Source organism: Molothrus aeneus, chromosome 23, assembly GCF_037042795.1.
Source record: "Molothrus aeneus isolate 106 chromosome 23, BPBGC_Maene_1.0, whole genome shotgun sequence".
Lineage (NCBI taxonomy): Eukaryota > Metazoa > Chordata > Aves > Passeriformes > Icteridae > Molothrus > Molothrus aeneus.
This window is the reverse complement of record NC_089668.1, coordinates 4,613,078-4,636,842: the sequence shown is the minus strand read 5'-3', so window position 1 is coordinate 4,636,842 and position 23,765 is coordinate 4,613,078. Positions and strand designations below refer to the sequence as shown.

Sequence of the window (23,765 nt, the reverse complement as noted above, 5' to 3'; positions counted from 1 at the left end):
GGAATATAACAGGTGCATCTGTGATTGGTCTCATGTGGTTGTTTCTAATTAATGGCCAATCACAGTCCAGCTGGCTCAGACTCTGGTCAGTCACAAGATTTTATTATCATTCCTTCCTTTCCTTGCTGGCCTTCTGATGAAATCCTTTCTTCTATTCTTTTAGTCTAGTTTTAATATATAATTTAATATAATATATATCATAAAATAATAAATCAGCCTTCTGAAACATGGAGTCAAGATTCTCATCTCTTCCCATGTCAGGGCTGCCTGCAAATTCCCACACCCTCTAAGTGGAGTAGAGGACTTTACATCAGCACAGTAGTGTTTCCTGGAGCTTTAGTTCTGTGCTCCCTGATTTTTCAGAATGAAACTCCCTGAAAACACAAAATTCATTTCAGAAGGACATACACAATAGTTCTGTGCAGAGTCCTGTACAATAGCTGATCCCAGAAAAATGACTCTCATACCTCAGAGCAGCATTGGCTCAGCTCTGTTTGCCTTTTGCTAGAACTTGGAGCCAGTGGTGAGCCTGTACGATAAAAATCTGACTTGAAAGCAAGGGGCTCTGCTCGGACAGAGGCGCTCTTCCCGCGTCCCAGGGTCGGTACCGGGGCTGTCCCCGCGTTCCAGGGTTGGTTCCGGGTCGGTTCCTGCGTCCCAGGGTCGGTACCGGCGCTGCCGCAGCTCCTGCGCCGGGTCCGGTGCCGTGAGGGGGTTGGCCCCGCCCCCGAGAGGCGTGGCACGGTTACGCCCCGCCCAGACTCCGCCCCTCCGGCGGCGCGCGGGGCAGGCCGGGATCGGCGCGCGTCGCTCCGCGCTCCCATGGTGCCCCGCGGCGGCTGAATGGGGCAGAGCCAAGATGGCGGCGAGCGCGGCCCCGGCGGGCGGCGGGTCCCTGTTCGAGTGCCCGAGCTGGTGAGCGGCCGCGCGGCCCGGGGGCGGGAGGGGCGCGGGGCTGCGCTCCCCGGGCCCGCACAGCGCTGCCTGGCCCGGCGGGCTCCGGGCGCGGCCCGAGGGTGCCGCCATCGACAGCGCCACGGGGGGCCCGGGGCCTCCCTGGGGTGCCGAGGCTTTTCCTCAGAGCTCAGACAGAATCCGTGCTGTGGTAGGAATTAAATATCCTGCTCAGGGCGTGTGTCCGGTACGGGAAATCTGTCAGCTGGAAATAGGCTGGGGTTTTTATTAGCCTGAGTTCAGAAGTCAGGGCTGAGTGCTGCAGAAACAGCATCGCGACCATCCCTGGGCTGGGTTAGAGGTGGCAGAGCCCGCGGTGGAAGGGAGCCCTGAAAATGCCGGGAGCAGAGCCTGGCATCGGGGTGCCCTTGTTCGTTTGTTCTGTGTTTGGATCATCGCTGGAGAGATCTTGGCTCTCCTGCCTTCTTTGGGTGCGGGAGCACTGGGATGGGTACAGGGATGCGATGGGATGGGTACCAGGATGGGATGGGATGGGCAGAGGAGCACTGGGATGGGTACAGGAGCACTGGGATGGTACCAGGATGGGATGGGATGGGTACAGCAGCACTGGGATGGGTACAGGAGCACTGGGATGGGTACCAGGATGGGTATAGGGGCACTGGGATGGGATGGGTACCAGGATGGGTACCAGGATAGGTACAGGAGCACTGGGATGGGTACCAGAGCACTGGGATGGGAACTGTGGTATTTTAAATCACACAAGCACCTGAGAGCTGCAGCTGTGTGGCCCAGCCCAGGCTGTCCTGCTCACCCAGCTGTGTTGTAGACACTTTGTGACAGTGCTCACGTGTTGTAATTTAGAGCTGGTTTTTAAGTGCCTGCTGTAGTTGGTAAAGCCATTTCACCTTCTCATGGAAGAGAATTCCTCATGTATTTTAGGGTCTTATTTGTGCTGAACATACACAATAATAAACATCTACATGATACAGGATGGTGTTCCATGAGGTGATGACACAATAAACCAGATAAAGCCAAAGATTATTCTGGATATTCAACTTGAAATTTGAAGTATCATCCGTTTTTTTTCCCCCTAGTGTTTTTGTACAACAGTGACCACAATATGCTTTATATTCCATGTAAATTGGAATGACTTGCACCTTTGAAAGCTGTAGATGGAGGAGCTGGGGAAACACAATTGTAAAATGCTCAGTCTCCTCAGTCTCAGTGGCTTGCATGGTATTGCAGAAGAATTCCAAAAGAAATCCCACCTGGAGGAGAGAACTGTAACACCTCTAACTGTGAGGGCCTCTTCAGGTACCTGGTTTGTGCCTTTAGCAGGGTCTGACAGAGAGAGTTTCCCTGTGTCCCTGCCCTGGCTTGGTTCTGAAGCACAATCTGTTGTGCTGGATGAGAAGTGAGGTGGGATCTGGGAGATGATCCAGTCCCAGGGGCCAGGGGGTCATGTTTGGGTGCCAGGTCCTATTCTCTTCTCACATTTTAAAGATTTTTTGTAATTCACTTATTGCAAGCTGAATGTCCTTTTACAATCATATTCCAAAATAGTTCTTGCTTACAGCAAAGTTCCTGTCTGGACTCTTTCATTGTACATTGTAAGGAAACTTTTTATTTTCTCTTGGACTCTGTTGTATGTTTGCACATTGTAATGGTTGTAGGGACCATTTTTTGTGTGTTTGTAGCTGTGAAGTAAAGGAGTGCCTGACACAATTTGATTTTTTCCAATTGGCACATGCAGACTTGGCAGCTAAAACCAGTGAAAGCTTTGTGTTTTTCCTTAATGCTGCTTTTGAAACCCAAAAAAAGGAAAAATAAAAAAGTGAGCCAGCAGGAAGGCAGCCTGGAGAGCTTCCAGTCACAGTGTTTGTGTTCTGAGCAGTGAACCCAAAATGGGAAGTGTTGGCTGATGCTGGCTGCTGATAACCATGCTGGAAGTGAGGAGCTCTCCTGCCAGGTGCATTTATTTATTCCTGGTTATTTTTCTGTAGAGTCTATTTCTTGCTAAAGCTCTGGATGCCTTCTGCTGACATCTGCTGATCTTCCAGCAAATGGTTTTAAAGTATTTGTTCCTTTCAGAGCCAGGCAAAGAGTGCCCAGGTGTGATGTGGAACCAGTCTGGGCCTTTCCCAGGTAGGATTCTCCAGACTGGAGGTGGTTTGCAGGAGCAGGATTGGAGCAATAGTGCTGTTATTCAAAGTTCTGGTTTAAGAGGATGTAAAGATACCCTGCAGGAAGCCTGGTCTTACACAAGCCCCAAAAAGTCTCCTGTGCAGGCAGCATGGGAGGGCTTCATCCCAAGAGCTTTGGGTGACCAAGAGCATGGAGTTGCAGAGAGTTTTCACAGTCAGAACCAGATTCTTCTGTAGTGAATTATCTTCAGTCTCCTTAACCTCTATTAAAATCACAGTCCTTACCTATTTATGTTCCTGCTTCTAAGGAAAGCTGGCTGGGGCCTGTGGGCACCAATCATATGAGAAATACATCTTAGATATAATCAAAAGGAGTAGCTTTTTTCTTTGCCCATGCTTTTGAGGTTTGCCTCTATCATTTTACCTCTTCTTCCATAATTTGGATAGTATCTGAGTACCCCATTTCCAGAAAAGACCTCTGCACTGAAATTCCCAGTTTTCATCTGGTTTAAGTTGTGGCTCTGATTTAGTTTTTGTGCTGTTATAGCTTGCCTCTTCATAATCCATACAATATTTATTCTTTCTTTCCTTGTGTTTCCAGCAGCTAAACTTAAGACAGATGAAAACCAGTGGTTGCCACCTTGCTGATGCCAGAACATGTTTCTGCATGTGCTGTAACTCCTCTGTACATGTCAGCCAAGATTTGGGCTGTGCATTTACAGCTGGCACAAAGAGGGTGCCAATACTTCCTGTAGTTAATATTTACCCATTCCATGAGATCAGAAAATGTCTTTAGATAACAATTAGACATCTTAGTTTGATTAAGACTTTTGCAAACCCTCTGAGCTGGCTTTAGGTGGTAAAAGTGGTTTCTCTGAGGTACAGGTTATCTGGTGTATGGTTTTGAAGGGATCAGATGTTTAGTGGATACTGCCTGCCTGTCCTTTTGTCCTAGTGTAACTTGTATTTGGAATTGTGACTCTTTCTTTATTCTCTTTGACTCCTCAGTAGTGGGGATGTCAGGTTTGTCCTGGAATGGACATACATAAGAAATTGTTTGAAAGCAGCAATTGTTTCTCTTTAGTTTCTTTGGCCAAGAACTGGCTATTCCTGGTGATGCTTTTACACAGATTTCTGGAGAATATGAGCTCCAGAGTTCTGCACATTCCACCCTGTCCTTGAAGTTGGACATGAAGGTGTGTACATGAGTCACAGAGGCCAAGATTTTTAGGAAGTGGCTAAATTTAGGTTCTGAGTCACATTTAGGAACCCAAATAATTGACCTAATTTTAAACTAACACAATAGAATTATGGCTGTCCTGTCTATGTCCTTAATAGCAACAATTCCAAATTTCTTGTAGTGATTTACATCAGTCAGGCTGCTGAGTTTCAGCTGGATATAGACATTAGAACCCTGCTGGCCTGTCAGCATTGAATCTGCACTGTGGAAGAGATCCTGATTTGTAAAACCTCAGTTCTCTTACTTGGCACATTCCAAAGTGTAAATGGCCTTGTCCTTCTTTTCCAAAATGCTTTATCTTTGTTACAGAGACACGGCCTGGCCTTTGGAGCGTGAGGTGGAGAAAGCAAAGAAACACAATTTTCTGTTTCTAGTACAGAAGAAAGATTTCTTTGCTTGTAGGTATTTAAATCTTTTAAAAACCTGTGCTGGAACCTGGTTTGTTCAGTGGTGTCCCTTGTGAATATTTAACTGCTGATCATTGTAAGCAGTTGATGTCTTCTGTAAGGCCAACAAATCCACGTGTGGCAAATCCCAGGCTGGGAATGCTCCTGTTCTCCTTGCCAGGCAGCTCTGTTCATTCCCTGTCCATTCTTCTCAATCCTGGCACTGCCTCCCAGGAGTTTCAGGATTCAGGAGGCAGTCAGGGCATGCTGGGTCTCAGTCAAACTCACTCAGCTAGTGCCCACCACATCAGTGCATTTGCAGGTGTTATTTTCAGGTCACGTGCAGGATGCTGCCCTGGGGAGGCACTGGGGACTGTGATGCACCATCTGCAAGGTACAGAAGAAATTGCTTTTTTCTCATTTTCAAACACAAGCACTTGTGCTGGAGCCAAGTTGTGATAGCAGAGCGTTGGCCTTGGGCAGTGCTAAGGGCTCTTTGTGTTCTGCAGAGAGGACAAGCTGCTGACCTCAAGTAATTCTTCATCCTTCAGAGCAGGAAAATTAGTTTAGTGGATATTTTAGCACATAGTGGAATTTGTTTAATGGAAAAGGACTTTTTTAACATGGGACATAAAATGGGAAAAAACTGCTCTCCTGTCCCAGCATAAGTCCAGCTTTCTAACAAACTTTCTTCCAGGGGATTTGTGCAAGAGATTTCCTTTCGTGTTCTACTCTTTGGTTTATGAGATGTGAGATTTGATGGGGCAGAACGTGTGAAGGGTGACTGATACTTCCAAATCCAGGCATTACTTCTGATCTTTGGTGGCTCTGGAGCCAATTAGTTTTTAATGTAAAACTGAGCAATCTTTCTACTTCTTTTCATTAAAAGGCTTTTCAGGTATCTAACTTGGGCAGCCTGAACTGTGACATTGACTTAAAATGTTCCAAAGGAGTTTTCTATCAAAAATTACTTCTGTGAATTTGTTTTCATGGTATCATAATCAGTATTTACAACCTTCCTGTGTTCAGTGTTTGGCAGGAATAGGTAGATGGGGGAAATACTGCCTACAAAGGATTCTCTGCAGTCCAAAAGAAGCCAGAGAATAGGTAGATTTTTCTAGCACTTTAATTCACAGCTGAAGGCACTGCCTTGCAATACTGCTGAGCTTGGCTTATCTGTTGGAAATAAAGTTGAGGGTAGAGGCAAAGTAAAAATAAGAGCAAGGATGAAACTAAAAGTAGAGGGGGCAATGAAAAAGCAGAGCTGGAATGTAGCAGAACATGAGCATCAGAGAGGATTCAGCTGTGCTGGAGCTCCCTGGGCTCTCCTGTGACCTGACTGCTTCAGGGAGGAAGTTGCTGAAATGTGTTAGGACAGGCTGACCACTGAGTATCCAGGAACAGATCAGGGAAAGGAAAAGCAGGGGCCAGACTGAGTAAGAAGTAGATTTGTAGAATGAATTTGTTGAAAGGTTTATCTATTTGGAAAGAAAAGGAAATTGGGGAAGTAGCTGATGTTTGATCAGAGTAAGGCTGGTGTGTGAAAATTACCAAAGGTTGGGGTGCAGAGTAACCAGAACTTGGCAATTTCAGAGGAAGGGGGGAAAACAAGTGCTCAGAGGCAGAAAGAGGGAACTCTAAGTGGACAGGAATCCATGAAAGGAGCCTGTGTTCCAGTGAAAGCTGAGCACTGAGATCTGCAGGGAGCACAGGAGCAGACATCAGTGCTCAGGGGGAGCCTGGCTGGAACTTTCTTGAGCAGTACCAGGGAGGAGCTTCCCTGGCTGTGCTGGGGGACTCCAGCTCATGACACAGACTGTGTCCCACCTCTGGGAGCATTTCTGCTTGCTGGCCTGTCCCCCACACCACCATAATCCCATTTCACTGCTGAAGTCACCACTTGTGCTGAAGTTTAGCACCCTCTGCTTTGGCTGCTGCTGTTTGTTCATCCAAAACAATAGGAGTCACCATTAACCATGTCCTTGTTAGGGTGGCATATCCACAGCCTTTGAGAAGGGCCTGACAAGAAAACCTGTGAAAGTCCCAAGTGGTCAATTCAGAAAGGGCCAGAGAGATCTGGGCAGGCTGGTGTAATGAATTGGAAACAAGAAAGGAAAATGTCTAGGAGAGAAATGAAGTAGAAATAACAGGAGGCTGTGTTCTTACATGAAATTATTGAGGGGAGCTGACCTTGCAACACAGAAAAACCAATAAATGTAAGGCACACCTCAGAAATGTGAACATCTGTATTTAACCCCTTCAAACAACTTCAGCTACCAGTGACCTTTCTTTCTTCTCCAGCCACCCTGAGAGCATCCCTGCCATTGTCACTGTTCCCTGGGCTCCCTGCCCTGAGCAGAATGGGAACATGATCTCTGCAGAGTTCCTCAGCAGGGCAGCAGTGCAGCCAGGAACTGGGTCACTGCTGCTGCCTGGAAAGCTGAGATGTTACCTGTGAGGAGGTCCTAGAGATGCACATCCTGAGATATCTGAGCAGGAAAAGATCCTTTGGTGCCAAGAGCTGAGGGATCCTGTGTGCTGCAGGTGCCCCGGCAGCATCCTGGCTTTGAGCATTGTAGGTGCCCAATATGTTCCTGCTGCCCCCATGAGTTCACCCCTTGCTGTGATCTGCTGAGTCCCTCAGGCCTCTGTGCTGCCCTGCCCAGGTGGGAATGCTGCTGCAGACAGGTGAGTCTGCTCCAGGAGCTGAGCAGGAGCAGGGGGGCTGCCCTTGGTGTGCACTGTGCACAGAGGGCAGGGGTCCCTCTAGGGCTGCAGCCTGTCCTGTGCTCCCTGTGTTGTGCTCACAGGTGAATGGAGGGGCTCTGGCTATTGCCCAGTGTTTATAATGCTACAGGTGTGTGCAGAGCCCACAAATATATGCAAATATTTTGCCATCACTGTCCTAGAGGAGAAAGGTGGCAGAAGTTTCTGTTCCTCTCAGCAGCCAGGGGTAGAGATTGCCATTTTGAGGGTGACGTGAGGAAACAGAGCTCTTCAGCCTGCCCCCATCTCTGGTTGTTGGTCTCACACTGTTTGCTCTCAGGATTTGCTCTGTTTATTGTGTAAATCAGATGGTTTTCACCTAAAGCTTGAGATACTTCATGTCCTGTTACCTACACTCTTACCATAAAGAACTCTTGGGTTATGTGTTGTCAGAAGGAATCTGCAGGGAGGAAAAGAAAATTATGGGATTTTCATCTTTTCCCCAAAATACTTCTGCTTACATTTGTGTAGGTTTGGTCTGTAACTCAAGCAGCTCTAATAACATTTTTGTTAAATGTTTTAATACTATGTTTTTCCTTTCTTTATTTTCCAGGGCAGGGAAACCACCACCTGGCTTACATCTGGATGTAGTCAAAGGAGACAAACTCATTGAGGTATGGAATTAGGGTTTGATGGATTTGGTGTATCAGCAGCAGAACATTCCCCATCATTTTCCACACTTATTCATAAATATTTCCTTTCTCTCATGTATTCATTATCTTCAAATCAGTTTGGTTTTTTTCTCTAAAACAATGAATGAAGTGACTTTTCCCTTGCCTGTGCAAGGCAGCCTTGTGCCGTGCAGGGCTCCCATCAGTTAAACCTCTTCCCTTTGTGCTGCTTGTTTGACAAACCTGTCTGGTCAGTTTATTTTTTTATTTTGCATTACAGTCAGATTAAGCAGGCATCCTGTATTTTGCAAGAGTGCTGCTCTGTCCTACAGCATGAAATACAGTTTGATTTGAGTTTTCCTCCCACATTCAGGATCTGTGAGCAGTGTTATGATCAGCACAGATACAGCAAGTTATTTTTATTACAGCACCACCTCATTCTCTGTTTCATATTTTATCTTGCATCACACTGAAAGTAATAAATAAAGAAAAGTCTCTTTCCCATTGTTGACAGAGAGAACCCAAACCAGTGAATGTATTTCAGTGTGGAGAGACTCCTAACTTGAAGCTGACTGAAACAGAAATGGGTCTGGGTGTGGTGGTTTGATACAAATGCCAGGCACCCACAAAAGTCATTCATTTATCCTGCTACAGTTGGACAGAGGAGAGGGAAAAAATTAATGAAGGACTCATGAGTTGAGATAAGGATTGGGAGAAAAAAAACCACTCTAAAGGCAAAACAGATTCAAATTTAAAGGTATAAAGTGAATGTATTATTAACAGAGTCAGAGGAGGACACAAGAAGTAAAATAAGCCTTTAAAACACCTTTTTTTTTCCCTCAGCTGTGAGGTTTTTGGTCAGTTCATCACTTGGGATCTTCTCTTTGCTCAGGGAGAGGAGTCTTTTCTCTGCTGTGCCATGGAATCCCTCCCAGGGGCAAAAACTCTTCCCAAAACTGCTGTGGTGAGGGTCACTCATCCATGGCGTGCAGGCTTTTAAGGCTGGGCTGCTCTACTTTGGAAGCAAAAGGCCTTCCCTGTCCATTTGTGTCTGCACTGGGTCACAGCTTTCCCTGGCATCCACCTGCTCCAGTGTGAGCCCTTTCCCAGGGGCTGTGGGTGGATCCCCATGGCTGTGGATGGATCTCTGCATCCCCCGTGGATCCCTACAGGCTGTGGGTGGATCTCTGCATCCCCCATGGATCCCCAGGGGCTGTGGGTGGATCTCTGCCTCCCCCATGGATTCATGGATTGCAGGCACAGCTGTTTCACCATGGTCTCACCACAGCCTGCAGAGGAATCTCAGCTCCAGCACCTGGAGCACCTCCTCCCCCTCCTTCTCCACTGCCCTTGCTGTTTCCATGTTGTTTTCCCTCACATCTTTTCCTCAGCTCCTTCTCTTTTCTGTCTAAAAGGGAAAACTGCTGCTGGTAGGTACCATTGCCACTAATTGAAATATTCTTGCAAGATCCTGTAGCCAAACAGCACTTGGATGTGATCCTTGTGTTTCCCTGTTCAATACAAGTGGCAGAGAGTTTTTCACTTTTGTCTTTTCTGGTAGGCAGCAGTAACCGAGGAGGAGCATTGTTAATCCTGGGCGTTGTTGAGCACTTGATACTCACCGAGCCATCAGTGTCCCAGGCTCTGCAGAGGCCTGAGGGCACCCTGTGATTGCTGGGTCTGCAAAGTGCAACAGCAAAACAAGCCATGCAGTGTTTAAGCTCAGTGTGTGAAGAAAGACACTGGGTTATAGCTCAGAGGCACAGAACATTTTAGAAACGTTGTCTTGAATTAAAGGCAGTACAGTTGTCTTCTCTGTTGATGATTTGTTGCAGTAACTTCCAGGAATTTGTGTCTTTGCAAAATCTCTTGTTGGTGTTCCCCAGTCAGGGCAGTATTGTTTGTGTGTAACAGGTGCAAATGAAAACTTCCTTTTGGATGCTTTTGGTTTCTGTTGTGGGCAAGAATGAGAAATGGTTTGATCAGATTTTATGGTAATTGAAATTGTGAGGTAACTGCTTGCAGAGCTGATCAGTGTTTGTGGAGCAGACTTGAGTTTATGTATTTTAACAGTGCCAGACTAAACTGAAATATTGATGAGCTGTTGATGCTTTGTCTTGAATTTGCTCTGTTTATTCATATTCTTGAATTTTTTTCAGGAAGTTCCAAAAGATTCTAGGAATCTAATATGCTTCTCTGTTTGATGTTCTACCTCAGAAACTCATCATTGATGAGAAGAAATACTATCTCTTTGGGAGAAATCCTGATCTGTGTGATTTTACCATTGACCACCAGTCTTGCTCTCGGGTCCATGCTGCCTTGGTCTATCACAAACATCTCAAGAGGGTTTTCCTCATAGATCTGAACAGCAGTAAGTAGTGTGGCATTTAACCAGACAGAAGAGCTGTACTTCAGTGCTTAAACATTCTGAATCTGAGACACTTTTTCCCTTTCCATTGTTGTCTGCACTGAGGGCAAATGGATATAATTTGAATTTGCATCGCAGGGAAAGACAAGGGTTAGGGCAAAGGAGTGTTTGCTCCAGTCAGCCAACAGCTGCCTCAGTGGGTGTTTCAAACATTTCTAACTTGTAAGAGGCCAAAGGAGATGAGGAAAGTGTCTTCACCTTCCCATCACAATTTTAGTGAATCCTTTCTTCTGAGGGTGATTTCCCAAGGTCTAAAACCTGTCAGGTGTTTTTTTGCACTGTCCAGACAGTTCATTGGGACCTGCAGGAATACAGAAAGTAAAAGGTGTTTGTAGTTTATTTCCAGTGATTTTCTGAGGACTTCTGGTGTGTGTTACAGCAGTTTGTGAGATGGTGATCCGCATAGCTGATGCTTTCGGCAGTACCTCAGTGCCTTGTACCTTGGAACAATGTCTGAGATTCTCAGTCTTGAACTGGAATACCATGATCCCAAGCTGAACAGCCTATTTTGCATTTTGATGTCCTCAGCACATGGCACGTTCTTGGGCCACATCCGTTTGGAAGCTCACAAGCCCCAGCAGATCCCCATCGACTCCACGGTTTCCTTCGGCGCCTCCACGCGCGCCTACACCCTGCGAGAGAAGCCACAGACGCTGCCCTCGGCGGTGAAGGGGGATGAGAAGATGGGTGGTGAGGATGAGGAGCTCAAGGGTTTGCTGGGGCTGCCAGAGGAGGAGACAGAGCTGGATGTGAGTAGATGTCACTGTGATGTTTTCTGAAAAATCCCTTTGCTGGGATTTCTTCACTTGGGAAGCTTCAGCTTCTCCCTGTTTTGCTGCTTTGGAATGTGATTTGGAGATTGTTTATCCTGCATGTGAATTGGTTTAATTTAATGGCTAATCATGGTCCAGCTGTGTTGAGGCTCTGACAAGTCATGAGTTTTTATTATTCATTCTTGTCAAGCCTTCTGATGTATCTTTTTCTTTAGTATAGTTTCAGTATAGCATAATATAATATAATATAGTATAGTATGATATATGATATGATATAATATAGTGTAGTATGATATAATATAATATAGTATTATATAATATAGTATGATATGATATGATATGATAAATATAATATAATATAATATAATTAATATAATATCAGCCTTCTGAGAACTTGGAGTCAGATTCTCACCTCTCACCTCGTCCTGGGGACCCTCACAAACACCACAAGTATGATGGCACACTGCCTTGATGGCATTTCCAGCAAGGACAGCATTCCCTGTTTGTTTGCTTAGTCATGGGATCATTTAGGTTGGAAAAGACTTTTAAGATCATCAGGTCCATAAATCTAACACTGAAGTTGAAACTAAACAATGTCCTGTGGTCTTCTGGTTTGCACAGTCATGTGATTAAGTCAGACTTCATTTGTTTGTAAATTTTCTGCAGAATCTGACAGAATTTAATACAGCCCACAACAAAAGGATCTCCACACTGACCATTGAGGAGGGGAACTTGGACATCCAGAGGCCAAAGCGAAAGCGGAAGAACTCCAGAGTGACGTTCAGTGATGATGATGAGATCATCAATCCAGGTAAGGAGCTTGCTATTGTTAGGTTTGAGGTGAAGTCTCTTAGGTCCTATGAGGTGTCTTTTTACTAAATTGAGGAGAGAAACTTCTGGGCTTTTTTCCTTTTTAAGGAGACAAAGAATAATTTGGTCACTCCATCAACAGGGGGCACATTCCTACATTACCCCACAGAGGTTGTTTTTCCCATGTGCTCACTGAAGGCATCACAGGTTGTGCTCATTAAGGCATTTCTGGTTGGGCTCACAGGTTGTGCTCATTGAAGGAATCACAGGTTGTGCTCACAGGTTGTGCTCACAGTCATCCCTGTTTTTCTTTGCAGAGGACGTGGACCCATCTGTGGGGCGGTTCAGGAACATGGTACAGACAGCAGTGGTCCCTGTTAAGGTATGGGGTGACTCCTGACTTTCTCATTAGCACATCACATTGATGAACTCACTTTATGATTTATGAATTGCATCTTAGAAACAAGAGTGCTCCCACATGGGAGGTGTTTCATTGCTAGGCAGAAGTGATGTCTGTGTTTCACAGTTGTCTTTTTTAGCAAATTTGAGCATTTCCCTTTGAACCCAGCTTTGGCTTTTTTCTTTAATAACACATGGGATCAATGGTGATATTTTTTTTCCTCCCATGAAGAAACACTTTCTAGAAATCTAGTGCATTAGTCAGATAAAACTGTGGGAAATATGGAAAATAGAAGGGAAAAATGAGAGTTTGTTTATTTAAATACTTTGTTTGATGTTTCATACATTTTTGTACTAGAACAAGCAGGTTTAGGCTTTGCTCCAAGGTGAGAGTGTTGCCAGTGTTCTATTTAATTGGAGTATGCAAGGAAAAAGAAAGATCTGCAGAGCTTCAGAGCAGCTAAGCCACTGTGTAACAGCAATTTCACTTGTTGCTGGTATAGACTAAATAACATCATGTAGAGAAGGAAAATGTTCCATAAACCCAGACTGCAGGAGAAGATTCCAATGATCAGGAGCAAAATTACCCAAGTGATCTAAAAGTTGCAGTTTCTTTCTGTAGGGGAGGGAATGTTTGTGTTACAATGCTCTCAGGCACAGGGTGGGACTTGGGGTGTCATGTGCAGGGCCAGGAGCTGGACTCAGTGAGCCCTGTGGGTCTGGTCCAACCCAGGACAGTCTGTGACCCACTCAGTCTTTGTTCAGGATGAGCTCAAGATTGGCAGGAGTGTAAAGGAGGTGAAGAGCTGCTCACACTTCATCTAAGTTACACCTGAGTGTCAGCTTTTGTCTCCCTTCCTGCACTGTGCACCTTTAAGAGTTTATTGTTGTGGTTTTCAAGGGATCCCAGAGGAAACCTTGTAGGACAAAGACTGGGACATGGTCTGTGGGCACTTTGTATGTGGCAGATTTAGGTGCCTCTTGGGGAAAACTATTGGAATATTACCAATAGAGCCAGACTGGATGTGTCTGAGCTTGTCTGGCCTTGCTGCTGAGCCAAACAGCAGCACTGTGGTGTTTCACCCCACAGACACTTTTGCCTGGCTGGGTGTGTGGTGTTTCACCCCACAGACACTTTTGCCTGCCTGGGTGTGTGGTGTTTCACCCCACAGACACTTTTGCCTGCCTGGGTGCTGCAGCTGGCACTGCAGACAAGTCCAGGCCTGCAGGAGCTCTGGTGGTGCTGGGATGGAGCTTCCCCCCATAACAGGGGCTGCTCCTGGGGTTTCCCTCTGGCAGAGAAGCTTTCAGGGGATGGTGAAGGAAAGGAGTCGGTTCTGATGGAGGGTTTGGATCCAGAGCTTTATTCTGGCCCTCAGGCCTCTGAATGCAGCACCAGCTCCAACAGAACTCCCTGAGCCCGTGGCTGCTGCTCCTTTAACCCCGGGGAGAGGGGCAGGGAAGGGGCAGGGAGGCACCAAGCAGGGACAGGAGGGGAGGGACAAAGGGACAAAGGACACCTGGATGGCCCAATGCCCCCCAGGGGTAGAGGGCATCCTTTGGATCTGCCAATCACTCGAGGCCCTTCTGGAATTCCAGGAGTGACAGACAGGGCTGGGAGGGGAAAGGAGAGGTGACTGACACACCTGGGAGGGAATCCTCAGGGGAGGGACCCGAGGTTCTGGGGTAAACCCTGGAATCACAACACAACAGAGAACGGTCTTGGCACCCAGTTGAGGCAGGTTGTTGGTTCCATGCACTGTGAGTAACTCTCTGACTCCTCCTGCCCGCAGAAGAAGCGCCTGGAGAACGCGGCCTCGCTGCCCACGGACGAGTCGGCGTCGCGGCGCATGCAGAGCTTCCCCTACAGTGGGGGCCTCTATGGGGGGCTGCCCCCCACCCACAGCGAGGCCGGCTCGCAGCCCCACAGCGTCCACGGCACCGCGCTCATCGGGGGGCTGCCCATGCCCTACCCCAACCTCGCCCCCGATGTGGACTTGACTCCAGTCGTGCCCTCCACAGTGAACATGAACCCAGCTCCCAACCCCGCCGTCTTCAACCCCGAAGCTGTGAATGAACCCAAGAAGAAGAAATACGCCAAGGAGGCCTGGCCGGGCAAGAAGCCGACCCCGTCCCTGCTGATCTGAGCTGGGCTGAGGGAGGGTAGGAGTCACAACTCCAGAAACTTTTCATGTCTGGTATCGTCTTTTTAAAATTTCAGTGTCCTAACACATGTAATACCAAGATTGGAGGAGTGAAATATCCTTTAAAGATCTGTCTTCAAATGTTTTTATATGTCTGTTATAAAAAAAAAGAAAATACAGCTCCCGTCTCCTTTTGAACCAAAACCCCTACAAGCCTTTTCTTAGCCACACAGTCCCAGAGCTCTTTGTGCTGAGTTTGGATCCACAAGTCCAAGGGGCAGTCACACAATTTCATTATCACTTATGGCATGACCCTGCAGGTCCGTGTATTTCAGTGCTGGGCTCGCTGTGCTGACACTGCTCCTGCTGGACATTCTCACAGCAGGGCAGCTTTGTCAAGAGGAAATGTTTGTGGGGCCAAGCCTTGCAAAATCCCATTGGAAGGAGTTGTAAAACTTGCAGAATGTAGGTCAGTTTTTATTTTTTATATTTTCAAAACCCCACCAATGTGGGGCATTATTGTCTTTTTTATTATTATTATTTTTAGTTTGGCTACAGCTTGTTTTGATTTCCACATAAAACACTAGATCATCCCATGAGCCATGAGTTGAGATGGATCAGCAGGGAAGCAGCTGGGTTCCTTAGCTTTGTTCCAGTGCTGCAGAATGGGGTCTGTGGGATGGATGCAGGGTGCAAACAGTCAGGGAATCCAACAGGATCAGGCACTGGCTGCACTGTGCCATGGTGATTCCCCTGGATAACTCAGGGTGAAGTTAACACAGTGGAGTTTTTTTAGACTTGGTGGCCCCTGTAACTTAAATAGTTTCATTTTAATTTGCAAATGGAACTTTTAAGTTTAGAGTATATGAGATTCATCAAGACAAAAAGCTGGGAGGACTGGCATGTTCCCCACACACTAATATTTTAGCTGCTGGGAACTGCAGGTGAGAATTGAGTGCTGCTGAGAGCCAGAATAGGAATTCTCAGTGGACTTGGGTTGTTGCTCAAGCCCTTTAGTTCCTTGGGTTTATATTTGAAAATGATTCACATACTCATACATATTGTGGCTGTACTTTATGCAAGGTAAGGCCAGAGCTTTATTATTCTTACATTTATTCTGGATTTTTGTACACACTCTAATGCAGTTCAGCTACAAGTCACATTCCTGTGCTGTTTGTTTGGGGGATCCAGGAAATGTGCACTGAAATGAGAGCATGGACCTGGCTGTTCACTGTGTGCAGGACTGCAGCTGTCTGGGGAGGTGGTGCCAGGTTGTTGGGACAGGGCTGTGCTCCAGGGAAATGGGATGGTGCTGGATCAGGGCTGTGCTCCAGGGAAATGGGATGGTGATGGATCAGGGCTGTGCTCCAGGGAAATGGGATGGTGATGGATCAGGGAGATGGGATGGTGAGGGATCAGTGCTGTGCTCCAGGGAGCTGGGGTGGTGCTGGATCAGTGCTGTGCTCCAGGGAAATGGGATGGTGCTGGATCAGGGAAATGGGATGGTGATGGATCAGTGCTGTGCTCCAGGGAAATGGGATGGTGAGGGATCAGTGCTGTGCTCCAGGGAAATGGGATGGTGAGGGATCAGGGCTGTGCTCCAGGGAAATGGGATGGTGCTGGATCAGGGCTGTGCTCCAGGGAAATGGGATGGTGCTGGATCAGGGCTGTGCTCCAGGGAGCTGGGATGGTGCTGGATCAGGGAGATGGGATGCTGGATGCACCAGACCCATTTCAGACAGATGCCCCAAAATCTGTGAGTTCTGCTCTGCAGTGATTGCTTCTATCTTGTGAGCAGCTGCCCAGCTCACAAGAGCCATGGCTTTAGAGACTGCTCTGTTCCCTCCCACACCATCACATCCAGCTCCAACTGTTCCTTGTGTGCATTCAGCACCTGCTCCATGATCCAGCTGTGCTGCTCTGTGTTTAAGTTGCCATTGATGGTTCAGCTGTTGGGCATTTGTTCTGCTTCCCAGTGCTCCCACAATAACTCAGAATCTTCCTCTTTAGTCTAAGATTTTCATTTCCCAGCCAGTTGCTTTCTGAAGGCAACTCTTTAGAGTAAGAATAGTCAGGACAAACAAAAGTTGAGCAGGTTTCCTTCTTTTTCTTTTGTTTTTTTTTGTTTGTTTTGTTTTATTTTGGGGGGAAGAGGGGTGGGTTGGGGGGTTTTGGGGATTTTTTTTGCAAGTGGCTCTTTGCAAGATTTTTCTTGACAAGGGAAACTTCACTGCTCGTTTTTTAAAGCTCTTCTCCTCTCAGACTCTGAACCAGCTCTTATTATTTCAGAGCTTAGGGGCCACAGCTGGCCACGAGGGGACAGGAACATCGAGGGGCTTTGTACAGACATTTGTACACTTGTGTAATATGTAATAGGCCTTTTCACACTTCTGTTGAGCTTTTTACCTGTAACCTTTACTATGTTGTAAATTAAATGCAGATTTTGCCAGGTTGGAGAGTGTAGTGTGTTCGTTCCAGTGTGCACTGGTACAGCTGAGCCTGCCTGTGGTGCTGTGGCTCATGGGAGGATCCTGCCATGGCAAAGTGCCCTTTTCCCTGCAGGCCTTGGCCTTGGGCTGCCTCAGGCTGCAGCTCCTAAAGCTGCCCCAGCTGCTTTGCTTGTGACCTGCTCTGCTCCTCGTGCTGCACTTTGGTACACAAGTGACACTTGGCAGTGGATTTTGAACAGTGGCTGCTGTTGTTGTCCAAGTTGAGTTTTATCTGGTTCTGGCATAATCCTCTTTGTAAGTTGTACTCCAGAGCCCAGCTCTGCTCTCTCATTGCTCAGCCTGCTCCTCTGACAGGCTGAGGCACCATCCCCTGTCACTGATCTGCAGCCTGCCCTGGGCTGTCACCCCAGGCCACCTCACTGTGCTCACCAGCCACAGGCTGCTGTGGAACAGAGCCACCACAGCAACACTTCCTCAGTCACCAGCTGTGCAGACTTGCAAAAGTGTGCGTCAAAATAAGGAATGCTGGCAGCAACCTCTGGAACACGTGGCAGCTCCCTGCTCTCAGCCCTTGCCAGTTCATGTCCACAGGGAGGCCTGGTCTTCATCTGACTTGCGAGGCTGCCCCAGCAGTCCTAGCAGAGGGAGCCACTCCTTGCTGCAGTCACTTTGGCACAACAGGGCTCTCAAAAACATTGCTCTTCACACATCTCTAGAAAATTTCAAATCAGCATCACAGGCTTTTAGTAAACATTGACACTTTTGTCCTGTTTTCCAGGCAAGTTCTCAAAGCCAAAATCACCAATTCCCATGCAGTGTCGTGTGATCTCGTGCCCTCCTTTTCTCTTGCTCTTGGCCATCACAGCACTTGCTGAGGATGGAGAAATCCTAAGAACATGCAGAAAACCAAAAGCCAAACACTGCTGGCAGCAGAGGCAGAGCTGTTGGTTTTCACACACTCATCATACTTTGTAAAATCGATTTCCCTGATGGCACACAGGTGATCCACACGGCATTCCTGCTGGCACGGCTCCAGGTCGTACCTGGCAGAGTTAAACTCATAGTACAGCTGCAAGTAGTGGGGGTCCTTGGAGATCCTCTCCAGCACTGTCTGCATGGAGCCTGCAGAGCCATCAGGGACCTGGAAGGCTTCTGTCAGCCTGTACTCTTCCTCCCAGTCTGGGAACTCTGCTGAGGCCATCGTGTTGGCACGAGTAAGGTTCAAGTAATAAGTCACCATATCCTGAGGGAGAGAAAAACAGAACTGGGGAGACATCAGGACAAGACTGGCCCTGGGTGAGACACTGGGTCAGCCTTGGCCCCCACTCAAGGGCCCAGCTGCCCTCGATGGGCTTCCTACCCAGATGGGCACCTGGGGACACCTCAGGTGAGACCCTCCAGAGCCACTCCAGACAGAGCCTGTTCCCTAAGGGCTGAAAGAAACAGGGTGGCTTTGCTCTGCTTGACTTGGACCTCCAAACATCAGAAGCTTTGAGCCTGGCCTGTTCAGACATCTGTCAGTTACTATCAACACTGCCCAGCAGCAGAAGCAAGGGCTACACGAGTGTTATGAGCAGTTATCTTCTCAGCTGTGAACAAACTGAAGAATCAAGTTTTTCACAGCTGTTCTCAGTCTCTTGCTCTTTTTCTCTCTGCTTCACTGACTCCCCAGACTTGCACAGTGTACCTTAGCATTCACTTCTCTGCTATAAACATGTAAACAGAGCAACTATAGAGATCTTCATCCACTACAAAGGAGAGCATAAGCACCCATCCTCCACCTCTTGGCAAACAAGAGATGGGAAACAGAAGCTGCCCCTACAATTCACCTCAATCCAGAGGGACACAAATAACTTTTGAGATGGTTTAAATGTTTTGGAGGGGGTCTGACAAGTCTGTTATTACTCAAAGAGTAGTTCTGTGATCCATATTATCTGAGGAGCAAAGCAAGTGTCAAATGAAACTCACTAAGGACATGAACAGCACCATAAAAACTGTCTGACCTGCCCGGGGGAACTCACCCCAGCAGGATGCATTGGCTGCCAGGGCCATGCTTTGACTCACTGATGCTCCAACTAAATCTTTGTGCCAGACACAAGGCTGAAATATCCTGGGTCAGAGTCCTCTCCCACACAGCCACTCAGCCTCTGTGCACTGAGAAATCCTGAAAAGCCTGTTCTGACTGCAGGGGGAATTAAAGTTGTTCTGGAGCTGCAGTGTGGTGCACACAGGGGTCCCCTACCAAGACCTGCAGGGTGTCCTGATCATAGTCAATCACACGAATGGCAGGGTTGTTGGCTCCATTGCTCACTCCAGGTAATGTTGTTTTCCAGGGAGTCACTCCAGGGGCCAGGAACATGACATTGATTGGAGCACCTTCACAAAAATGCAAAGCAAGTTGTGATGGAGACCATGGCTTGTCCCACACCCTGTCCCCATCACAGTGAGCACCTGGAGCAGATTGCACTGCTCACAGCACCTTTGTCCCCAGCTCCCTGAACCACCCCACACACAAAGATGAACACATAGAACAACACTGGGGACTGAGCACAGGGCTGCTGCAGCCAGCAATGGGCTCTCCAGTGCTGGCAAAGACTCACAGTGAGGGTGGCCAGGGAACCACACTCTGCAAAGGTGTTCACCCACAGCACCCACACACACACAGATTCAGCACTGCTCCCTCAGCAATGCCCAAACCCCTCAAGAGAGAACAGGCAAGAAGGGGGAACAGGCATAGAGGGGAAACAACAATATCTGAGGGTGAATAGGAAGGAGGGCAGAGGCTACAGACTGGGGGCAGAGATGAGAACACTGTTGCCTCTTGTTGCCCAAAGCATGTCAGATGTTTTTCCTGGCTTCTTTTAGTGGCTTTCAGCCAACAGCCACTACAAACTCTCATGGACAGTGATTCTGAGAGCTGTCAGGGCTGTCACACAGGCGCTTGGGTGACCAGAGCAGGTACCTGTGTGGCTGTAGAACACACGAAAGCTGTCAGTGTGATGGTGCCCAAAGAACTGGGCAGCGATCACCCCGTGGTGCCTCTGCACAATCCCCAGGTAGCGCTCGTTGAAGCCCCTCCGGAACCAGGCCTTGCCCCGTTTCTTCTCAAAGAAGCCCGGAGGGACGTGGCCCACAATGTAAACCTACAGAAGCAAGAGCTGCCCTGAGCTCAGAGCCCACACCAGCCATGGAGCACCAGCCAGCTGCAGCTGCACCCAGAGGGAGCAGAGCAGGAAGAGCTTCCAGGCTGGGGAGAAGCCCAGGTTGTTGACTCAGTCCTTTTAATACCATTTCATCTGCTCTAGAGGCGTTGGTCAGTGTTTCTTCCAGCCACTGGAACTGCCCCCCAGGATCCTCCTCAGCAGCTGTCTCATCATTCTGGTCATAGTAGAGGTTGGTGTTGAGGACAACCATCCGTCCCCTCATCCCTGGGCCAGGCAGCTTCTCACTGTAGAAAGCTCCTTAAAAATGAAACCAACAGAGGAGGAGCTGCAGATCTGCTCACACTGGTGGCTGTGATCCCAGATCCCTTTGTTCCCACCTCTCTCTGCTCTCCTTAGCAGCAGCCACAGCAGGGTCACTGCCTGGGACAGTGCCCTGAGCATTCTGGATGTGCACTTGGAGTGACTCCTCCCTGTGTGTCTCTCGCCAGTGAGGGGAGACCTGAATGGGTGCAATGGGCAGCACCAGGAGCTGGGCAGCTCTGGAGAGCCCCAGCACCAGCTCCCACCTTTAAAGATATTTTTCCTCCCTCTGCAGGTCACCACTCTGCATTCTTTCCAGTAACTTGACAATGGAGAGAAGAGACTAAAGTATAAAATAATTTCTTCTCTTGCAAGCAAAGCTCCAAGACAGAAATCAGCATTAAATTGGACCTTACCTCTGCAAATCCTCTATGAATACTGCTGCTCTGAGCATAGAAGCAAGGAAAATTGTTCATGGTATTCTCCTACCCCTCCTCATATCCCCAGCATGCTCTAAACACGTGCCAGACCTGCTCTGAAGAGAGGAAGGGAGGCATCACTCAGCCAGGGCCGCCACAGCTCTGCTGTTTGGTTGTAGATCCTGTGCTCCTTCCCAGGAAACTGATTCTTGGGGTGGAAGTCATGATTGCCCATGGCTGCATAGACCTTGGTACCTGGGGGCAGAGCCAAGGAGACACAGGGGAGGTCAGGGCTGCAGAGGCACAGGGCAGGGAGGTCAGGGCTGCAGAGGCACAGGGCAGGGAGGTCAGGGCTGCAGAGGCACAGGGCAGGGAGGTCAGGGCTGCACAGGCTCAGGGCAGGGAGGTCAGGGCTGCACAGGCTCAGGGCAGGGAGGTCAGGGCTGCACAGGCACAGGGCAGGGAGGTCAGGGCTGCACAGGCACAGGGCAGGGAGGTCAGGGCTGCAGAGGCACAGGGCAGGGAGGTCAGGGCTGCAGAGGCACAGGGCAGGGAGGTCAGGGCTGCAGGGGCCCTCTGAGCTCCCTGAGGCACTCCCAGCCTTGGGAAGAGCTTTGCCAAGGCCAGCCACCCCTCTGCCCAGGGCCACCACAGGGCTCTGAGCCGCCCTTGGGACAAGCCACCCACAGCCAAGTGACTGAGCTGTCACCAGCAGTAAGGCTCCTTGCCCCCTGCTGACACAGGTTCTGTCTGAGGGTGTCCTGCAGCCTTTTCTGCCTTCATCACTAATGACAGAAACCTTTCTTTTTGACAGAAACATGAGTGTGCATCAATGCAGTATGGCTCAGCAGAATTGAAGCCATCAAACAAGTCCCTTCTGTGCCCTTCCCCGTCCATATTCTGCCCTTTCTCCATCCTGGTTAACCCTTCCCATGAGTCTCTATGCCCCTTTCCCCTTCTCATCCCCTCAAATCCTACCTGGAAAAGTCTCTTTTATCAGAGAGGTCAGATTTGCTATTATGTGCAGAACCTTTTCTTCTCCGAGCTGCTCATTGGGGACATGGGGAGTGTCATCTCTACAAAAAGAGAAGCAGCACAGTCACTGTCTGGGACTAACAGGGCCTGTGCTTACAGCACTGAGCAAGGCAGAGAAATTTGCCAACTCCTCTCTGTGCCTGCTAGAAGAGAAAGTTTAAGCTTTTGGGTGCAGAAGTCAGTGCTATGTTGCCTGGCCAAGGCGCTGAGGGAGTTTCAAGAAATTGCTCACAGGGAAAATGAGATTCACTCCAAACTTGAGTGTTCAGACAACACTCCCAGGGATGCACAGGGTGGGATTGTTGGGGTGTCTGTGCAGGGCCAGGAGTTGGTAATCCATGATCCTTGTGGGTCCCTTCCAGGCTCAGGACACTCTTTGATTCCAGGATTCACTTCACCTTAAAACCCCTGTGCACCCTGCTTTGGGGTGTGTCACAGGCACCTGGGAACACTGCAAGGGTCAGCACTTTGCAATCTGAGGGCATCTGATCTGCAATAGCAAAGCAGAGCTGTTTACACAGCTATGAACCTATGAAACAAGGAAATGCTCCTCTAAGGCAGCAATCTAAGGCTGCTCCATGTCTGTGTTTGCATTAACATGCTTATGGCATTTGTGGATGATGCTGAGCTGTCCACAGGAGAGAAAGGAGAACATTCAAAATCATGTCAGGGGACTGGGGAAAATTGCTTGAGGGAAAAAGAAAACTCAACATAAGGTCACAAGAACCAATAACTGCATTTAAGTAGGAACAGGCATCTACAGGGACAGAAAATGAAAACATAGGACAGGCAACAGCCCTGCAAACTGGAACTGGAGGTTACAGCAAGTTGGGGCTGCACTATCAGAAGAAGGATCATATACACAATCACCATGCAAAATAAAGCTTTTACCATCTGTAAGTACTATTGAGTTCTCCCGTAGCACAGGGAACACCCCTGGAAACCACACCAGGAGAGAACATCCTCCACTGGGGAGGCTTCTCTGACTCCTAAAGCAGGACTGTCCCTTCCTGAGCCAGGTCTCCAGGTGCCTCATCACAGCCACAACTGCTGCAAGCTGGTTTAGAGTGCTCTGTTCCCACGGCTCTGACCGGCAGGGCTGGATGCACGGACACACAGCCCACAGCTCCTTCCCCTGGGCATTCCAGGTACTCGGACTCACTGTGGGATCACACAGAAGGCACAGAGGACGGACAGTGAGTTGTGACCCTTTTGTCACCTCACTCCACAAGCGTCTTGCCAGTGTCGAGCACCCTCGCTGGGGCTGTGCTTTCCTCCAAACCCGTTTTGCATTACAAGGCACATTCTGCCCTCTCCTTTCCAAAGCCCATGGAAAGAGCCCTGCCACACGCACCACGAGCCCGTACGGGCTGCATCGCCCTTGTCCCGCCCAGCCCCGGTGTCCCTCAGGCGGGCCCGGCCCCTCTTACCCGGTCCAGAGCACGAAGTCGGGCGCGGCCAGGCGGGCCCGCATGGCCTGAGCGGCCGAGCGGAGCAGGGTCCAGGGCGAATCGCACACGTAGCTGCCCCAGGGTCCGGCGGGCCCAGCCCGACCGCCGCCCGAGGGGCACGGCCGGCCCGCTGCTGCCGCCGCCTCGTACCCGGGATCCCAGTGCAGGTCCGTGAGGTGCCAGAACCGCCCGGAGCCGCCGCTCGCACCGGGCAGAGGCACGGCCAGCAGGCACAGCCAGAGCAACACCACGAGCTGACCCGGGGGCTGCATGGCTGAGACTGCCGCCCTCACCTGTGCTCGGCCCTCACCTGTGCTCGGCCCCGCCCCT

The 23,765-nt window shown here is 48.9% G+C and overlaps 2 protein-coding genes and 1 non-coding gene across 3 annotated transcripts; 2 read left to right on the top strand and 1 right to left on the bottom strand.

The window, feature by feature from the left end:
- The first annotated feature begins 826 nt into the window (after positions 1 to 826).
- On the top strand, positions 827 to 14,795 carry PPP1R8 (protein phosphatase 1 regulatory subunit 8). The gene is made up of 7 exons (XM_066564973.1): positions 827 to 915; positions 8,005 to 8,065; positions 10,280 to 10,433; positions 11,019 to 11,239; positions 11,930 to 12,074; positions 12,391 to 12,455; positions 14,266 to 14,795. The coding sequence occupies exons 1-7, from the start codon at positions 860 to 862 to the stop codon at positions 14,617 to 14,619; spliced, it is 1,056 nt and encodes a 351-aa protein (XP_066421070.1). The 5' UTR covers positions 827 to 859; the 3' UTR covers positions 14,620 to 14,795.
- Positions 9,668 to 9,830, top strand: LOC136566075 (small Cajal body-specific RNA 1). Its single transcript, XR_010784982.1, has one exon. It is a non-coding gene; the product is annotated as a small Cajal body-specific RNA 1 (non-coding RNA).
- A 3,005-nt stretch (positions 14,796 to 17,800) lies between the features above and the next one.
- On the bottom strand, positions 17,801 to 23,707 carry SMPDL3B (sphingomyelin phosphodiesterase acid like 3B). The gene is made up of 7 exons (XM_066564971.1): positions 23,415 to 23,707; positions 21,928 to 22,025; positions 21,061 to 21,204; positions 20,355 to 20,527; positions 20,029 to 20,209; positions 19,309 to 19,442; positions 17,801 to 18,309 (listed from the first exon to the last, which is right to left on the bottom strand). Exons 1-7 carry the CDS (start codon positions 23,705 to 23,707, stop codon positions 17,926 to 17,928), a joined length of 1,407 nt encoding a protein of 468 aa, XP_066421068.1. The 3' UTR covers positions 17,801 to 17,925.
- Positions 23,708 to 23,765: the final 58 nt, after the last annotated feature.

Bases quoted from the DNA above. Each gene is read 5' to 3' on its own strand.
- PPP1R8 (XM_066564973.1), top strand. From the start codon at position 860: ATGGCGGCGAGCGCGGCCCCGGCGGGCGGCGGGTCCCTGTTCGAGTGC. The intron at 8,066-10,279 runs GTATGGAATTAG...GTTCTACCTCAG, and splicing joins AAGGAGACAAACTCATTGAG to AAACTCATCATTGATGAGAA. The intron at 11,240-11,929 runs GTGAGTAGATGT...AATTTTCTGCAG, and splicing joins AGGAGGAGACAGAGCTGGAT to AATCTGACAGAATTTAATAC.
- SMPDL3B (XM_066564971.1), bottom strand. From the start codon at position 23,707: ATGCAGCCCCCGGGTCAGCTCGTGGTGTTGCTCTGGCTGTGCCTGCTG. The intron at 22,026-23,414 runs GTAAGAGGGGCC...CTCTTTTTGTAG, and splicing joins GACTTCGTGCTCTGGACCGG to AGATGACACTCCCCATGTCC. The intron at 21,205-21,927 runs GTAGGATTTGAG...CTCTGCCCCCAG, and splicing joins GATAAAAGAGACTTTTCCAG to GTACCAAGGTCTATGCAGCC.